The sequence below is a fragment of the Podarcis liolepis genome (assembly GCF_965112155.1).
Source record: "Podarcis liolepis genome assembly, chromosome: 13".
Taxonomy (NCBI): Eukaryota; Metazoa; Chordata; class Lepidosauria; order Squamata; family Lacertidae; genus Podarcis; species Podarcis liolepis.
In genome coordinates this window covers 20,362,357-20,381,858 of record NC_139573.1, presented here as the reverse complement: position 1 = coordinate 20,381,858, position 19,502 = coordinate 20,362,357, and the positions used below count along the sequence as shown (strand labels likewise).

At 46.9% G+C, this 19,502-nt stretch overlaps 2 protein-coding genes across 12 annotated transcripts in view; both read right to left on the bottom strand.

The window, feature by feature from the left end:
- LOC310691780 (leukocyte immunoglobulin-like receptor subfamily A member 1) overlaps positions 1–5,056 on the bottom strand; it is a 50,414-nt gene extending 45,358 nt beyond the window's left edge. For 4 of the 11 annotated variants that reach the window (XR_014518563.1, XM_083471809.1, XM_083471817.1 and 1 more), the window contains exons 1-6: positions 4,513–5,053; positions 4,019–4,136; positions 3,066–3,356; positions 2,229–2,537; positions 1,706–2,008; positions 370–660 (exon numbers count right to left, since the gene is read on the bottom strand). Coding sequence is in view for 10 of the 11 variants with exons in the window: in XM_083471809.1 (XP_083327935.1) it covers positions 370–660; positions 1,706–2,008; positions 2,229–2,537; positions 3,066–3,356; positions 4,019–4,136; positions 4,513–4,578 (1,378 nt within the window). In the remaining variant the exon portion in view is untranslated. Of the gene's footprint in view, positions 1–369; positions 661–1,705; positions 2,009–2,228; positions 2,538–2,632; positions 3,045–3,065; positions 3,357–4,018; positions 4,137–4,512 lie in introns of those variants that run through there. The other 7 variants (XM_083471813.1, XM_083471814.1, XM_083471808.1 and 4 more) reach the window with 6 other exon arrangements.
- A 6,785-nt stretch (positions 5,057–11,841) lies between these two features.
- On the bottom strand, positions 11,842–18,908 carry LOC310691829 (T-cell-interacting, activating receptor on myeloid cells protein 1-like). The gene is made up of 5 exons (XM_083472019.1): positions 18,549–18,908; positions 17,470–17,778; positions 15,858–16,160; positions 14,081–14,374; positions 11,842–12,349 (listed from the first exon to the last, which is right to left on the bottom strand). Exons 1-5 carry the CDS (start codon positions 18,598–18,600, stop codon positions 12,240–12,242), a joined length of 1,068 nt encoding a protein of 355 aa, XP_083328145.1. The 5' UTR covers positions 18,601–18,908; the 3' UTR covers positions 11,842–12,239.
- Between the last annotated feature and the right edge of the window lie 594 nt (positions 18,909–19,502).

The following is a 19,502-nucleotide window of genomic DNA, read 5'->3' as shown; positions in this document are numbered from 1 at the left end:
TACGCCGGCTCCCTCGGCCAATAAAGCGAGATGAGCGTCGCAACCCCAGAGTTGGTCATGACTGGACCTAATGGTCAGGGGTCCCTTTACCTTTACTTTAAGTGAATATTGAGATGGGCTTCCTGCTATCTCCATGTACCTCCATCTCCCATACACCTCACCTTGGATGCAATCATCTTCATTTCTGATCTAGCCTCTAGTAACCCGTTGCTGATGCAAACCCAAACACCCAGTTCCTCCATTCCTTGTAATGTGGCTCAAGATCGCCTAGGGTGGTATTTGGCTTTGGCAGCCATAATCCCTAGAGCTCATGCACAGAGAGTGAGAGTTAGAAGAAAGGTGGGAGAAAGACCTATGGAAGCTCCTCACCTGTCACAACCAGTTCCATGGGGTCACTTGACTCTGACCAACGAAAGGGGAATCCTATGCGGTGATATCGGCAGGTGTAGCTCCCTCCATCCTCCAACCTCACTTCAGAGAAAAAGAACTTGGTTGCATTTCTGTTCCCTTCCGTCTCCTGTGATGCTAGCAGGTTGTTTGATTTGAACAAGGAGAAGGTCAGATAACTCTCTGCCCCCTGACACTCAATGCTGACATTCATCCCAGTAGAAATCTGCTGTGTTGGTGTCAGAGTGATGGAAGGTTTAGAAAGTGAGGGATCTAGTGTTAGGAAAAAGAAAAGAAAAAAACAGCCAAGAAAGGATTGAGACATGTTGCTTGTGGTGCATTTAATGCATCCTGCTAATTTGCATCAGATCAAAAGACCTGTTTGCTATGCACGAAACCACCTTCAATTGACATATACTGGATATACTGTGCAGGCACACTGTGCAAAGAGAGTAGCATCCAAATACTTTATCATCCAAATTATTTCAGCTTCATCTCTCCCTGCCCCCACCATCTTTCTACCCCTTGATGGTGCAAAGACATGTTTGAAAGTATGGGCAACGTGAACCACAATCTCTGAAGCTAAAGGGCAGGAAGGGAGGCTGAAACATATTCTAGTTCCCTGAATATTATCCCTGCCCCATCAAAACCAGTAGCTGGGGAATAAATAATACAGAGCGCATAAGAAAATGTGCTTTATACTGAGTCAAACCATTCGTCTTCACCAGAGGCCTGAGCCAATATGTGCCAATGCCATATAATTGGCCAAAAAAAATTAACAATTTCTGCTTCATTTTCAGGTGATGGAATGAAGGAAAGGCAGATGAGAAATTTGATTTAACAGAGACTTAAAGGCAGGTCTACCTAATGTGCAGCTTCCAAAATAATGCATTGCAACCCTAACAAAAATATGTTAACTTGGATTATGGACTATGCACCTGAGTGCCTCTGCTTTTCAAAATAGAAAATGGTATATAAACATACATTTCCCCAACAGTATATTAAGATATATTAAGACAAGTAATTAGCTAATTAATCATTATTTTTTTAACTATATCCCAAGACACTCAAGCCAGCATAATGGTTTTTTACCTCGTTTTGTCCTCACAACAACCATGTGAGGTAAGTTAGTTGGCAAAGAGTGTGGTTCAATGTCATCCAGAATCATCAACTGCTTCATCACACTGGCAATGGACTCTCTGACAGAGACTTTAACCTTTTGGTGAAACTACAGTTCCCAAACTACATGGAGGAAGCCATGACTGCTAAAGTGGTATAAGAGTCTTTGGTGTGGATGCGACCCAAGACAGAATCTCACCTGTGATGTTGATGTACACTCTGTCACTGTAGTTTGAGCATCGCTGATTGAAGTCCAAGTCTGATTGGAAGCAATAGGTACAAAAGTAGATCCCCCCATCAGTTCGTTTAGCATTGAGAATGGGAAATAAAATACTGCCTGGTTCCATCTTCTGGATCTCACGGTTACCCCAAGAATCTTCTCTCAGCAGAGTGAATTCTGCCATTGGGTTCTCTTCACTCTTACAGTGGATGGTTGCATTTCCCCCCAGGGCAATTATTTCATGCGAACTCACTGAAATGGAAGGTTTGGGATAGAAATGCTCTGAATGGGAAAGAGAAGAAGAGGGATGTTTAAGGGCTGGTGCAACTCCAACATTCAGCAGAAGGCAGAACTACAATCTTATAGGAATGTAATACAGAAAGAGAATGAGAGATATGTTAGGCAATGCATCATTTCCTTCTGGTTGAAGATGCAATAAATTCGACCTCCACTTTAGTATCATTTGTGAAACTGGCACACCAAGACAGAGCTGAGCCCTCACCTGTTATGTTGACGTAAACTCTGTCACTGGAACCTGAGCATTTTTGAACTTGGTCTTGACTGAAGCAATATGAACACCAGTAGATCCCTCCATCTGTTTGCTTGGCATTAGGAATGAGAAATGCAGGATTTAATGAATCAGTCCTAGAAGACAAATGCCCCGGAGTCCCTTCCTTGAAGAAATAGAAAGTTGCTTGTTCAAGGTATTCATTTCTACGATATTCATTTCTACAGTGGATGAAGAATTGTGTCCCTGGGATGACGAGAGGACTGGGCCTCACAAAGATGGAAGGCTTTGGAGAAAGGTCCCCTTGAAAAGAGAGAGAACTGATATTCAGAAGGTGGAACATCTGCAACTGTGTCACTCTGTAAAATAGGAAACTTGCTCTTGGAATATCTGTTGACCTGGGACAGAGAAGATGAGTGGCAATGCCATGTGCAACGGCCTGACTCTTGTCGCATTTGGCAAGAAGGGAGGGGGCATTCTGGCAGGAATGGAAGTGGGGGGCGTGCAAGGAATGGCACATTCCCATTTTGCCTCAAATGGTGACACAGGGTGGCCACCTCCTGTCTTTCTGCAACACCCATGTGCTCCATGGGGTTGTCTGCAGAGACATTCCCACCTAGACATATGTAACCAGTCGCAATCACGCAGAGTCCGTACATGTGTGTCCACACATTGGATTCTCTGCAGACAACCACATGTAGCATGTGATTGTTGCCTGAAGGAGTGGGGACATTAGGGTTAGGGCTTAAAATGAGAAACTGCTTTGCTTTCAACGTAACTACCGGTATGCCCTGCACATGAATAGGTCTAAGGACAGAGCAAAACTCTCACCTGTTATGTTGACATAAACATTATCGCTGAAATCTGAGCATTTATATTCATTAAAGCAATATTTGCACTTGTAGAACCTGCCATTGGGTTCTACATGTTTGGCATTAGAAAGGGTGAAATCTGTATAACGTGAGGCAGTCTTAGAATCCACAGCCGCTGAACTCCCTTCCTTGACAAGGTGGAAGGTTGCTTCTGAGTTATTTTCAGTCTCACAGTGGATATAGAAATCTTCACCTAGGATGACCTGAGGACTTGGTCTCACTGAGATGGAAGGCTTCCGATAAAGCTGTCCTGGGAAAGAAAGATAACAGGAGTCAGATTTGGAAGGCAGAGCAGTAGCAATGGGGGACCTGTAGACTTGTATCAGGGTACAAAAATCCACAAAAGTGTGGTACGTGTATTAATCTGTGACATTTTCCAATTGACATATAACCTAAGGTCCTTTATGTCACTCGGTTGCTCACTCTCCTGCATAAGCCAAGACACAGGAGACAGGCAGGACAGCGCCAGTTGCGATTCATGCAGCCGGGAGGCAATGAAAGAGAAGATTCTCCCTTAGTATCTAGTGATGTTTACAGTGGGAGGGGCAGGACTAAGGATCCCTGTGTCTAAACAGCCCTTGCACCCAAGAGAAATAAACTGAAGTGGATAACTGGGAGGACGGTTTCCTTGACAGGTTGTCTAGAGACAAATAAATATGAGCAGTTCAACTTTTCTAGAAAAAGAGGTACCGGAAATCACCATGAAAGCCTCCCTTGTTCTCTGATAATGGCAACTGCCCCCACCTAAAAGATGCCGGAACTGAGTTCCGACTGGAAAAAAGCCTTGAATATGAGACAGATAAAGTCTACCATGAGAAAAGTAGTCCTGGTTGGAGGAGTCTACGGCATGTAGTTCCCATTCTTCTCACCCCCTATTTTTTATCACCATTCTCACGGCTGACTGACACTCACCTCTCGAGATCTGCCACTGCCTGGTCAGCCAACACCCTGGAAAGGAGAGGATCCATTTAGAGTCCAGATATCTGAGCAACAGAAATGGAAGCCGGGCCTCCAATCTCCCAGGCCTGCTCTTGCAAACACTCTGTGTGAGATTTTGACCAACTTCGGCCCATCTGAAGCTGATACATGCTCATCTTATCTTGAGCCTAAGCAGAGTAGTCCACACAGCAGAAGGATAAGCAGGTAAATGTGCTACATTGCTAATTTTATTTTATTTACACTCTATGCTGAGAGAATACAAACATCCATGCTGCCTCTGCCGGGAGCAGAGAAGCAACTGTCTCTCTAACAAAGAAACCGAGAGAACAGTGAAAAACAGGAAACCAGTGTACGTCACATCCAGTCTCCCATTCCCGTGGGAATCCAACAGTAACGTGGACTGTGGAATGCAAAACAATGTCTTGTGACTGCAGTTGCTGCTCAGTGAGGGAAATAGAAACCAACACTCTGACCCCACCGCCCTCCAAGGAGTGAGACCAACCTAGAAAGAGGATGCTGGAAGGGAATTTCATGGCGTGGCTTCTGTAGCCAGCTGTTTGTTCCGTTTGCTCCTAATTCTGCTGTCTCCCGAGTGAAGATCTCAGCTGGAGGCTGTTGCCGCTAAAACCCAGCAATGTTCTGTGATGCAGCTCTTCCGCAGAAGAAATGATTCCTCTCTGATCGGCCAATGCTGTGGTCTTTCTTCCGTTTCCACAGCTGCCTGATCAACCACATCCCTTATTAGTTTGCATCTATCTGATGGTTGCTAAACCAGAGGAAGTGAAGGGCTGAGTGTTTGACGTGGAACACAACTCCTATTTTTAATTTTTCTAGTTCTCAGAGAGAGAGCATCTCAGTAGTATTGTTGGGGCAAAAGAAATCTAGTATGCCCAGTTGTACATCATGGCAAATTCAAGCTCTGGTCACTTACTGCCTCCTCCCCAAAGATATTGTGCCTATGCTGTCACTTTGGACCCTCTTGGTCAAAAAAGCACGTTTAAGGAACAGTTAGGAGACTTGGTGGTGTGTCCCTTTGTATAGACTCACAGATACATCGTGAGTTGTAAATTTAAGCTCCAAAGAGGCATTGGGACTGCAGTCATGATGGCTCCCCACTGCAGAGGAACGACTAGCTCTCAAATACTTATTTCTGTCTTACTCTGATGCCGTCCTAGGCCCAGCTCTGACATTCATGGTTTTCTTCTATATAAAAGAACCGCAGCAAGCCTCAGGCTCATGTGCCTCCTCCAGTGTGGTGTAGTGGTTAAGAGCAGTAGACGTGTAATCTGGTGAACCGGGTTCACGTCTCCGCTCCTGCACATGCAGCTGCTGGGTGACCTTGGGCCAGTCACACTTATTTGAAGTCTCTCAGCCCCACTCACCTCACAGAGTGTTTGTTGTGGGGGAGGAAGGGAAAGGAGAATGTTAGCCGCTTTGAGACTCCTTCGGGTAGTGATAAAGCGGGATATCAAATCCAAACTCTTCTTCTTCTTTTGTCAGGTAGGATATTAGAAGCTTCCATTTCCATTTGGATTAACCAGAGTTCTCCCTGACTTCCAAATCATGGTTTGATTGTGGTGAAATCTTTCCATTAAAATAAAATGAAAGTCAAATTTTAATCTACTTCCTTCGATTTTTCTCCGTTAACAAAAGTAGAAGGTTACTGAGAGACCTCAGACTTAGCAAAGCAAGGAGCTCAGGAAGCTGCCTCAGAATGAGTGAGTCAGTTGGTCCATTGAGCCCAGTATTGTCTGCTGTCAGGGAACTGACATCGGAGCAGAGTGGAGAGGCTAGGCTCCCAGATTCTGCAGGAGAGGGAACGAGTAAGGGAAGAGAGAGGACGTCCTCTGGGCAAAGAAGTCCAGGTGACACCAGGAAGAAGGGAGAGGCAGAGAGCACTTCGGAGGGGAGGCTCCGAGACTCTTCCAGTGAAGTCAGTGAGGAGAGTGGAGGACCACCGCTTGGCACGCCCACTCTGCGCAGAAGGCTTCCGTGCAGAGAGGCGAGGCGAAGGTTGTCCGTTAAGGAATTCTTATGCTGGAGGAAATTTAGGAGACACCCACTGACGGATGCTGCCAGCGATTGAGCAGCAGCGCATAAGGGCTGCTCAGCCGGGGAAAGACGCAACCACCCCAAGCAGTTGGGAGCGGCTGGAGGTTACACACAAGCAACCCCAATTCCCATGATAGCAATCCGTCAGTCATTTACGTTGCTTGTGTGCAAGAGGACAGGGGCACAGTCATGAGTCAAACTGGAGGAGCCGGCGCAGGAGAGGGAGCCAAAGGAGGGCAGAGTCTGGAGGAGAGAAACCGAGACTTGGAACAGCAACTGGCTCTACTAGCGGCGCGGCTGGATGAAAGGAGGACCCATGATGCCCAGGGGAAGATTACCCCAATCGCAAGAAAGGTACCGGGATTAGTGCAGAAGTTTGGGGGCGACCCCACAGATTATAACGCTTTTAAGACAGAGGTGCAGTATGCGCTGGATCTGCAGCATGATGACTTGGCCGACGAGGCGGGGAGAGTCGCTTTCGTGGTGGGGCACCTGGAAGGGAGGGCCAGAGATTGGGTCCGACCCTTAATGGCGGCGGAGAACGTGGCTCTGAAGGACGTGAGAAAGTTTTTTAGCGCCATGGACCACATGTTCGCGAGTGATGTTCAACAAAGTATGTCTCGTAAAGAACTGATGGGGTGCAAACAAGGGAACCAGTCAGTGAGAGAGTACTGGTCGAGATTTGCGATGTTGATCCATAAACTTGGGTGGGATCTGAGTTCCGAACCAGTACAAATGTTATTTGAGGAGGGCTTATCCCCTTGGGTGAGAGACGAACTTTCCCGCTCACCCCACCCGGAATCGATGGACCAGCTGACCAAGTTGGCGCTCACTGTAGGAGTCAGGCAAGAGACGCACGCGCTGGAAAGGCGGGAAGGGAGAGCAGAGTTGGCATGACAACCGCATTCCAGACATGCCAGCGTCTACGGCGCCACCCAAGGAGCCAATGGAGATTGGAGGAGCGAGCGCGCACGGGTTTTCAAACTCCAGCGAGGTGCGGAAGAAGGAGGGGAAAACAAGTAAGAAGTGTTTCCTATGCCAACAGCCGGGACATTTTGCCAGAGTATGCCCTCAGAAGAAGGCGTGGCAAGGAATGGTGGGGGCAGTGGGGAGTGAGGAGGAAAGGAAAGAGGCGCCGGGAAACGGCAGTGCTTGGCTGCAGGAAGGCGGGCACAGCAGCCAGGCGAGCAACCAGTAGAAGTGCCCAAACCAGACCCTCCCCGAGCAGCCATCGCCATAGAGGTGGTGCTAGAACTCCCAAACGGACACCCCATCAAAGTGAAGGCGCTGCTGGATTCAGGCAGCTCTTGCAACTTCTTTAGCAAGGATTTTGCGCTAGAACACCAGCTACAGGTGGTGCCTCTAGAACATCCCCTGCAAGTAACCACGATTGATGGGAGAGAACTCTTGGGAGGGGAAGTGACCCACCAGACCCCTCCCATGAAAATGACAGTTTCTAGACACACAGAGACAATTGCCTTTCACGTAGCCACCTTAGCAGGACCACCCATCATACTGGCAATGAGTTGGCTGTCACTGCACGACCCAGTAGTAGGGTGGCACCAGCGAACAGTCACCTTTGGGTCGGCCCACTGCGTAGAGCACTGCCATGGAGGAGAAAGCCCGAGGATGGCAGTAGCCAGGGTGGCAGGGATGGTGGTGGGGGGAAAAGGGAGAGTACCACCTCAGTATGCGGACTTGGAAGAAGTCTTCAGCGAGAAGGAGGCGGATCGGTTACCACCCCACAGGCCCTTTGATTGCCAGATCAACTTACTCCCAGACGCTCAGCTGCCGGTGGGTAAGCTGTACGCCATGTCAGATAGGGAGATGCAGGAATTGCGGAAGTTTATTGACAAGAACCTGAAATGAGGGTTCATAAGGGAATCAAGGGCGGTGGGGGGTAGTCCAGTGTTCTTTGTGGACAAGCGAGACTCCCAGGAGCCCAGGCTCGTGGTGGACTTTTGCGGGTTGAACAGGGTGTCGGAACCAGTGACCTTCCCAATGCCCAGAATTGATGACATCTTGGCCAGGGTAAGGAAGGGGAAGATTTTTACCAAGCTGGACCTTCGGGGGGCGTACAACTTGATAAGGATGAGGGAGGGGGGTGAATGGAAAACCACCATGTTCACCCCTCTGGGAGCCTTTGAGTACTTAGTTATGCCCTTCGGACTCCAATCAGGCTCCTCCACATTTCAAAGCTTCATGCACCATGTGTTGGGGTCCCTGCTCTACAAGAATTGTGTAGCTTTCCTGGATGACGTCCTAATCTACTCAGAGAACGAGGAGCAGCATGTAAAAGACGTCAGGGAAGTGCTGAGGAGACTGCAGGAGCACCAGCTGTGGGTCAAACTGGAGAAGTGCCAATTCCACACTCGAGAGGTGGAATTCCTTGGCTATAGGTTGTCGGACAAGGGCTTGGCCATGGACCCGGGCAAGGTGCAGGCAGTGCTAGAATGGAAGGCTCCCAAGAACAGGAAGGACGTGCAGAGGTTCTTGGGGTTTGCAAATTTCTACAGGAAGTTCATCAAGAACTTCGCCCATCTAACGGCACCCATAACGGATTGTCTCAGCAGTAAGAAGAAGTTCGAATGGACGGAAGAGGCCCAGCAGTCCTTTGAAAAGCTTAAGAGGGCTTTCGCGTCGGTAGAGCAGCTCCTACATGTGGATCTGCGGAAGCCGATGAGGCTAGAGACGGACGCGTCAGACGGAGCGATAGGAAGCATATTGCTCCAGCCGGGAAATGGGGGACAGTGGAAGCCGTGTGCCTTCTTTTCCAGGAAGCTGAACAAGTCAGAGCAAAGCTATACAGTGTATGATCGGGAACTGCTGGCCATTCACAAGGCCTTTCGACGATGGCGACATTTTCTCATAGGTGCACAGCACAAAGTCCAGGTGTGTACTGACCATAAGAACCTGGAATATTGGAGAACGGCGAGAGTACTGAACCAACGACAGGTGCGGTGGGCTCAGGAGTTTTCCAAGTTTAATTTTGAGATTAGATACGTGCCTGGGAAGGAAAATGTCAGAGCAGACGCCCTCTCCCGCAAGCCCGAATACGCAGAAGGTGAGGGAGGGCCAGAAGCACGTTATGTCATACCCGAGGACAGATGGGTGTGTGGGGGAGTGTTCGTAGGGAGGCAAGAGCTGGCCGGGTTGACGAGGGATGACCAGTATGCACAAACCAAGATTAGGGAAATGGGTAGTACCGAGGAAAATCAGGGGGGATTTGAAGTAAAGGACGGGGCATTGTACTATAAGGGGGCATTGTACATACCTGAAGGGGATTTGAGGAGCAGAATACTCAAACAACTACATGACAACCCCACGGCTGGACATTTTGGCCAACACAAGACAATGCTACTGGTAACCAGGCAGTTCTGGTGGCCACGGGTGAGGGAAGATGTGAAGGAATATGTACACGGGTGCCAGCGCTGCCAGAGAGCGAAGGGGGAGAGGGCAGCACCCGCGGGGTTACTGGAGCCCTTACCTACACCAGAGAGACCATGGGAGGTGGTATCAATTGATTTTATGACTGATTTACCCAAAGCCAGGGGGAAAACGGCAGTAATGGTGGTAGCTGACTTGATGACCAAAATGTGCCATTTTATTGCGTGCTCACATGCGGTGTCTGCAGAAGAAACAGCAAAACTGTTTGTAGAGCATGTTTTCAGGTTGCATGGTGCCCCCTTGAGGATTTTATCCGATAGAGGCCGGCAATTCACGTCCAGATTCTGGAGGAAGCTGATGAGTCTGCTGGACGTCAAGGTTAGTTTCTCGACGGCCAGACACCCAGAAACCAAAGGACAAGCAGAGAGAGCTAATAGCATACTTCAACAATACCTACGTTGCTACGTCAACGAGAGGGAGAATGATTGGGTGGACAAATTAGCACTGGCTGAGTTTGCATACAATAACGCGGAACATGTGTCCACAGGGATGAGCCCGTTTATGGCAAATTACGTGTGTCACCCCAGGGCTTTCCCAGGGGAGGGGGAGGGAAGGTGGAGTGTTCCCGCAGCTGAACAATTTGTGGAAGAAATGGAGGCTTTACACCAACAGCTTAAGATCAACCTGGAAAGGGCAAAGGAAGAGTACAAGAGGCAGGCAGACAAGAACCGCAGAGAGGGGGAAACCATAAGTGTGGGGGACCAGGTCTGGTTGTCTACCAAAGGGTTACCGTTCAAAGGAGGGTGTAAGAAACTGCGGCCAAAGAGATTGGAACCGTTCGAAGTAGCCCAGCAAGTTAATTCGGTGGCCTTTAGGCTCAAATTGCCGTCTCACATGAAACTGCACCCAGTGTTCCACAGGTCCTTACTCTCACCGTTCAGGGAGGGGAGGGAATTTCTGGGTCAGCAAAGTGAAACACCCTTGCATCCACAGATGGAGGAAAGGGAACTCAGTGGCCATGCAGCTGAAATCCTCGATTCCAGGTGGAGAGGGGGGCGAGTGGAATACTTGGTGGCGTGGGAGGGGGAGTCAGAAGCGGAAAACGCATGGGTCCCAGCAGAAGAGATTAGGGATGAGTATCTGCAGGAGGAGTTTCATAGCAGGTATCCGAGAAAGCCCAAACCACCAAAGAGGTTCTGGGGAGAGCAATTTGGCACCACCGATGAGGAGGAAGAGTTTGTGGGGTTTTCCTCCTCCGAAGAGGAGGAAGGGGCGTTATCCGAAGAAGAATCCGACTGGGGAGATTGGGGAGAGAGAAGAGACAGCAGCGAATGGAGAGGGGTGTTTGAATCATCAGATGGAGGGGAGAGTTCCTTCCGGGGGTTTCCTGCATCACTGTCCAAGGAAAGGACGGGGGAGGTTCCTGGGAGGGAGGTGGATGTCAGGGAACTGACATCGGAGCAGAGTGGAGAGGCTAGGCTCCCAGATTCTGCAGGAGAGGGAACGAGTAAGGGAAGAGAGAGGACGTCCTCTGGGGAAAGAAGTCCAGGTGACACCAGGAAGAAGGGAGAGGCAGAGAGCACTTCGGAGGGGAGGCTCCGAGACTCTTCCAGTGAAGTCAGTGAGGAGAGTGGAGGACCACCGCTTGGCATGCCCACTCTGCGCAGAAGGCTTCCGCGCAGAGAGGCGAGGCGAAGGTTGTCCGTTAAGGAATTCTTATGCTGGAGGAAATTTAGGAGACACAGAAGTGATACAAGGGGGCTCTGCAGGGTTCCTCTTTCTACAAAATAAGGGTCTATATTCATCTTTCGTTGCAGGCTGAGCGGACGATGAGGCAGACTTCCTGGAACTCCTCTGAGAATGACTTCATGTCAGGAGTGGCCTGAGATGTTTTGATGCCTGAAGCCAAATATTGTGCAGCGGCACTGTAATAACAGGGCAGGGCATCAGGTTATCTCAGAGACTCTGAGAGAGGGAGGTAGTATTCCGCAGAGCTTTGACAATGGTCTCTCTCCACCCCCGTCCCTAAAATAGCACCCCACAATAGCTTTGGACATTTCCACCCTTCCTATAAACCCTGCCCCCTGCCTTTGCCACCCTTGAATTAAACTAGGGATCTTTCATTTCCTTCAGGGGATATGCACTAGCATTCTTCCATGCTGGCTCCACACAAGAGTCTTCCGCTCTCATACCCCAAAAATCCTCTCATTTCCGCCGCTGGATTTCAGGAGCTGCTTTCTCACTGAGGATGGGCATCGTGGAGTTTGCTACTCCTGCCCAATCACAGTTCAAAGCAACAGAAAAGCAATTACCTAGCTCACAGTCACATTGGTTTTAGATGGACAGGTATGCTTTTTATTGCTTTTCATTTGATACGATTACTATAAGAGATAAATAATAATAATAATAATAAAAATAAAAGCAAAACACCCAGACAAGGAATAAAATCGTAAGTTACAGTTATTTCAATGGGTTTTCTCTGAGAAGGACTTAGCTGAACAGTAAGTTAAGTGTTCCAAACTTACATAAATAGCTCAAAAAAAAAAAAAAAGGCACAGAAAACAGAAGCCTCTAGTATTCTCATCCCACCCCAGCCCCTTATGAACAGATTCCTTGGTGTTATCACAGAATAGAAATTTGGCCTTCAGATGAACAAGAAATGAAACCAGTCTCTATGGGATTCCTGTGGTTTTGCTTGTCTCGGATGCCTCAAGGAAGGGTCTTGACTCGTGGAACTGAGTCGAGTCAGAGCTTCTCAGCCTTGCCTGCTGCACATGAACTCAGCCACAATCAGCACCAAGGAAAGCAGGACCAAGCCAGCAACTCCCAGGCGGATGTTGATCTCCATGGATGTAAAAGTGTTTGCTGCAGAGTGAGACAGAGAAGAGTTACTACTCAATTGTTGGTTGTGATGAAGGCAGGGTGGGGAGGGAGATGGTCTCAAGGCTGTGGCCCTCAGCATACTTTTTTTTTAAAAAAAATAATAATATTTATTAACATTTTCATTTTCAAAAAACACCATACATTTTTTACATTTCTTTTCATCACCTATATTTTGACTCTCTCGAGTCGTCAAGTTCCTCCCATCCCTCCAAATTGACTTTCTAACTTCCAGCCCTCAGCATACTTAGCCCCATTGAGTCCAGTGAGACTTACTTCTGATTTCTAAGAACATAAGAACAGCCTGCGGGATCTACCTGCCAATGGAAGCAGCCTTCTAATCTACTCCACTTGCCTTTTCCTTCTGACTAGAGCCAGAGATGATACAAAGCATACTAAGTCTGCAAGCAGTGTACCAACTGACTGCTCCACTAATAAGATGGCAGGGATACATGTTGCATTTCAGTTTTTATGAAAATGCAGGAGCATCCAAAAGTGGTCAGTTTGTGATTGGTCACTTGATGGGTGTTCCGTTCAGAATTACTGGTCCATAATGTGGGCTTGAAATCCAACCAATGGATTGGTTGGATGGTCCTGGCTGAAGAGAGCAGAAGGTCAGGTTCAGCACTGCCTGGGGGGGTCAGTTGGGAATGCATTGGCAGATTGTGAGGACTTGCAATGAGGAACTCAAGAAGAGGACCTGGAGGAACCTGAGCCTGAGTCTGAAGCTACTGGTGGAGATGGTGGCAGCAGAGGAAGGTAGAAGGGCAGGATATTAAGTACCGTATTTTTTGCTCTATAAGACTCACTTTTTCCCTCCTAAAAAGTAAGGGGAAATGTGTGTGCATCTTATGGAGCGAATGCAGGCTGCACAGCTATCCCAGAAGCCAGAACAGCAAGAGAGATTCAGAATATTTTTTTTCTTGTTTTCCTCCTCCAAAAACTAGGTGCCTCTTGTGGTCTGTTGCGTCTTATAGAGCGAAAAATACGGTAAATGAACAAATATCAGAATATCAAAGAGGGATAACGTGGTCCCAGACACAATCATGTAAATACAACCATATGCTTCCCACAATTCCCAGGGCTGTCTCCATCTCCCTCAGGCTTCAAATGCACCTCCTTATTCATTCCTGAACCCACACTTACCTTTTTTAATAACAATTTCAACATAACAAAATATCAAAACATATCATATTCATTATTTTCCCCCTTCCCCTCACCTCCCCATTGAACCCTGCCCCCCAAGACTTCCCTCAGCTTCTCTCTCTGATTTCTCAACACATATTATTCTCTGCATACTGTAAAATTGCATAAATCCTTATATTATCTGTCTACTATGTTAACAATCAATAAATTTGTGTATGTTTATTCAAAACCTGCCAGGGAGTACAATTCATTTTGTTGTCTTTTTAAGTAGTTTGTAAAAAGTTCCCATTCTTCTTTAAAGTCACAGTTGTCCTTATCTCGCAATTTGTATGTCAGTTTAGCCAGTTCTGCATAGTTCATCCATTTCTCTTGCCACTGCTCTTTTGTCGGGGCTGAACCCACATATACTTAGCCATTGCCAGTGGAGTCAACTCACCTGGTTACTCCATTCTGTGCCATGTGACCATGGTTCCGCCATAGAGGTATTTGGCTTTGGTCGTCACAATTCCCCAAACTCCTGCCATATACACAGAAGGAAGGAAAACAAAGTCACAAAGCCAGGCTCCTCACCTGTCACAACTTCCAACCCCACTGCGTCACTTGGCTCCGACCACTGAAAGGCATTTCCTCTGCGGTGATACTGACAGGTATAATTCCCTTCATCCTCCAGCCTAATCATGGAAAGAGAGAACTCAGATGTGTTTCCGTCTGATTCTGCCATCTGCCATGCTATCAGGTTGCTGGACTTGTGCAAAGAAAAGTTCAGGCCATTCTCTGGTCCATGACACTCGATGGTGACATTGAAGCCTTCAGCAAGTGGGTCCCCAGGTCTCATTCTGATGGATGGTTTGGAGAGGCTGGGATCTACATGTTAGAATAAAAGGGGAGGCAGGGAGTAGCAATGTTTACGGTAATCAAGGAATATCTACTGCTAATGACCATGTCAGTCAATTCATCTTCTACTCAGCCAGTCTCATTCTGCTACTATAATACAGGTATATCTCAGAGATATGTTGTGGGTTTGGTTCCAGACCACCGCAATAAAGCAAATATCACAGTCAATCACACATTTATTTGTTTGTTTCCCAGTGCATATAAAAGTTATGTTTACATTATGGTCTAGTCTATTAAATTTGAAATAACATTATACTTTTTTAAAAAAAACAACCCAGCAACAATGTACATACCTCAATTAAAAAAGACTTCATTGCTGAGAAATGCTATCACCTGACTCTTCAATGAGTTGTAAAAATCCTGGGAATCTCAGGTTTTGCCAGGTAAAAGTGGGTTTCCAATTCACTTTGATACATGCATTTGATATGTTTGGGGCAATGCCAAGTCCCAGCTCAGAAGCCAAAGTGCTAAACCAGAATTCTAATGGCCAGGATTTCAGTGGCAGCCATTCATACCGCTTCCCTGCCAAACCCCCCCCCCCCACTATTCATAGAAGAATTATATGCAATAAGGAAGCATGAGCACTAGTCACAAAATTAATGCAGAGAAAGGAAGTATATACATATTTGCATAATTCAATCAGGTTACAGAGTTCCATTCATGCAAAAGTTTGGCTTTCAAACCAAAATCAAAATATTTTTTCCCATTCTTGCATGCATCACAGTGTGGTTTATCTCCATTCCATTTTTGGTAGACGTTTGCCACCTGATGGTCAGAAGGTAGAATTGAAGCCTGTCCCATCTCAAAACTTTCAGGGGCTTATGGGCAGCTCTGGGAACCACTGCAAATAAACTGAATGTGTGCAGTATTTAGAAGGTTCCTCCATAGCCTGTAGTTCTAGTATTTCAGAACCTAAAGCAGCTCCAATCCAGGATTTATTTTCACAGGGTGGACAGACTTTCACTAAAAAAACCCTTAAAGGCCTAATCCTGCACTTCAGTTTCAACCAGAGTTGCTTAAATGAAACAAGCCTTTGTTTGCTACCATTCTTCTTCATATTCCTATGTCCATGACCAGGTGGACCACAGCTTACTGGGAAATGATTTGCAGGGAGAAGGTGCCATGTTCAGTCCTCAGCATCACTACATATGACTGGGAAATACCCCCAGTCTGAAACCCTGGAGAGGTCAGTGTGTAGGCAGCCTGTGTCTACATATCCTGCTAAATTCAGCAGCAAATAATGTGTTTCAGCCTGGAATGCACCATCTGAGAAGATTGCTAATGATACTCAAATGCTGGCATAGCATCGGAAAGAGCCTCTTTTAAAAACACCTTGTATGTTTTAGCTAATGCAGCTTTTCCCTTTGATATACAGCTGCAGGGAATACAAAATCCATGTTAGTGCCATTTATTTTGGGGGTGGTGGGGTGGTAAAGCACACAAACAGCCTTACCTCTTATGTAGATATATATGCTGTTGCTGAAATTTGAGCACCGTTCACAGAAGGTTGACTTGAAACAATATGTACACCTGTAGATTCCTCCGTGGAATAGTGTGGCGTTGGCAATAGCAAATATGACCCCTTTTTGCCGGTCTTTCTCCATTACAACATGAAACAAAGATGGACCCACTTTTTTGTAGAGTTGGAACTCTACATCTTGGTAGCCTTGACTGTTACAGTGGATCGTGACATTTCCTCCCAACTTGACGATATTACTGGGGCTCACTGAGATGGAAGGCTTAGGAAAATGCAGAGCTGGGTGAGAAAGAAAAGAGAACTGAGATTTGGAAGATGGGGAATCTGCCGCAGGTTCCCCATCCTGGTTTAACGTATCGCTGGAGAAGGAGGTAGAGTGAAAGAGGAAGAAGAAGAGTTTAGATTTGATATCCCGCCTTTCACTCCCTTTAAGGAGTCTCAAAGCGGCTAACATTCTCCTTTCCCTTCCTCTCCCACAACAAACACTCTGTGAGGTGAGTGGGGCTGAGAGACTTCAAAGAAGTGTGACTGGCCCAAGGTCACCCAGCAGCTGCATGTAGAGGAGCGGGGAAGCAAACCCAGTTCACCAGGTTACGAGTCTACTGCTCTTAACCACTGCACCACACTGGCTCACAGGACCTTTGGAACCCACAGGAGGCAGTGATGGTCTCCCACTAGGACAGCTTCAAAAGAAGAGTGGACAGATTCATGGAAGATAAGACTACTAGTCATGATGGCTATGCTCTGCCTTCATGGTCTGGGGCAGACGCTACAAATCACAGGAGAGGAGAGGATTTCTGCATGTGGGTTGCCCATTGAGGCATCTGTTTGGCCACTGTGAGAACAAGTAGCTGAACTAACTAGATGGCCCATTGGCCTCTTCCAGCAGGACTCTTCTTTAGTTCTTATGCTTTTTAGAAGAATGTGTATAAACTGTCATTGAAAGAAAATCAAGGTGGTGTACAGTAAAATCATTCAGAAACACCATAAAACTTTCAAATCTTAAAGTTATAAAAGCATAAAATCCAGAACAAATGACCAACACTGAGTCAACTTAGTTCTCTAAAATGTTTGGTGAAACAAATGTGTTTTCAGCAGACTGAAATCTATCAAGATTGTAGGTGCCTGTCTGACATCAGTAGGAATAGTGTTCCAAATTGCTGGTGCCAGTACACTAAAAAGCCTTGGTTTGCATAGATTAGAAACTATACTGCATTTTCCATAGGCCATGACATCTTTTGTCTTGGCATAGTCCACAGCTGCATAAGGACCCAGGAAGGAGACACAGACAGACTCTCTTCCCCTCTCCTTCAGCCCCCACAGCTGGGCTGCAGCAGTGGTGCTGCTGCCACATGGTAAGGCTTCAAAGGGAAGGATGGCAATATATTTGTGAGCTCAGAAAGGCTGAGAGGGAGGATGAGAGGGAAAGACAGGAATTCTTCCCTGGCTCAGATTTTAGTCTGAGCCAGAGAAGAACTTAGGTTTCATAAATTCTCTTCTATTTTTATTTCCCCCCCGAAGCTCATTTCCAGACTCAAGTTTAGAAAACTTCATGTACATCTCTAAATTTGACTCAGCCAGCTCTCACCTCTTATCTTGACCTTTACTCTGTCACTTAAACGTGAGCAGCTGTCACCAGAGAAAGAGTTGAAGCAATATCGGCACCGGTAGTTCCCACCATCTGATAGTTTGACATTGGCGAAGAAAAATGCAACCTCATTCCACTCTGACTTCTTGACCACTGAAGCATGCAAAGATGAATCCAGTTCTCTGAACAGAACAAATGTTGCTTGTGCATAGTCTTCACTGTGCACCTTGCAGCGGATGGTAGCATTGCCTCCCAGGGGGACAATGTTACTGGGGACCACTGAGATGGAAGGCTTGGGATAAGATTGTCCTGGGCAAAAAAAGAGAGCAGGAGATTTACAAAATATCAGTAACAGCAACAACCTCCCACAACAACAACAAAAACCCAACAACACTCCAACCCAAGAGTCTTTTCAACACCTTCAGTTTTTGTAGCTGGAGTCAGGGGGGAAAGGCCTGCAAGGCAGGGAACAATTCTTCCAGGAATCACAGCCAAGATGGCCTCCTCATTAATTCTTCAAGAAAATTCATCAGCATTATTGGGTTGGAGAAATGCCTTTCAAAATCCAGAGAAGTACGAATTTCAAAGAATGACTGTGTTTTGGTTCACACATGATTTGAAGAAATGTGAATTATTAGACAGATTTAACACAGTTGACCAAGTTTTCCCCCATCCCTATACCCAGACTAATCTGTAGGTTCTTTCAGGTGAGGCCTTGGGATCTGGGTTGCCCAGTATCCACAATCCACACAGGGGTTGTGCCAATTTTGGTGCATTTTGCTGCTAGTCCAATTAGACTAGTAAAATTGATATGAGTGGCACAGCAATAGTGGTAAAACACAACGCTTGCCAACTGACCAGGAAGTGGGAGAGAAACAGCAGCGAGACCTTTAACATAGTGGTGTGGTCTCTGAAGAGTGCGTAGAGCAAGGAAGGTTGGTAGATCTTAACTTCTCATGCATGTGTAAGACAAAAATAGATTTGGTTAGGAAAAGGCATGTCATTTAGCTTCTATTCACGTTCACATTTATTCTGATTACGAGACATATTAAAGTTCTTTTGTCTTGGACGCAGCTCACCTTTCAATGTCTTCCCAGTCAGCCACCATCCTGGAAAAACAGATGATTCCATTAGTGGAAAGATAACTGAGCAACAGAAACGAGCATCCCGTTCTCTGGTCCTTCCACCCTCCTATTTCCCCCTCTACAATACCAACCCAAAAAGATGATGGTGAAAGAAAACTTCATGGTGAGGGCTCTGCTGCTGGTAGATTGTCCTATTCTGCCTCAGTGCCTTCCATCAACTGACTGAAGATGCCGTGAATGTCTGCATCTTCTAAAGCCCAGCAACCCTCTGTAACATCCTTCTTCCCTTACCGGTACAATTTCTCTGTGACCGATAGCATGGTCATCACCTCTACGCCACCTAAAAAACCACTCCCCCCCCCTCTCCCGGTAGCTGTGCAGTCACATAATGCAAAAGATAAAAAGGAAGCAAAGGTCTCTCCAGACCAAACCCTCATTTGTGGCCCATCCTTGATACAGAGCCTAGTTCACTGTTTTGCCTCGAGAGGAACTCCTCTCTACATGTCTCACATCTCCTTTCTGACCTACCTTTTGAGGAAATGGTGCACAAAAGTGTTGGAGCCCTGTGCCTCCTTCCTCTCCCCACCTGCCTCCACTAAAACGACTTAGCACTTAGTTGCTTCTATGGGTGCAAATGCTGTGCCAAGAGACACCCAGGGCTGTGTCCTTTGCCTCCTATGAAACCCTCACTTGCTTATGGTCTTCACCCTTCCTACACAGTGTTTAATGTCTATACAGTGGTACCTCGGGTTACATACGCTTCAGGTTACATACACTTCAGGTTACAGACTCCGCTAACCCAGAAATAGTACCTCGGGTTAAGAACTTTGCTTCAGGATGAGAACAGAAATCGTGCTCCAGTGGCGTGGCAGCAGTGGGAGGCCCCATTAGCTAAAGTGGTTCTTAAGGTTAAGAACAGTTTTATGTTAACAACAGACCTCCAGAATG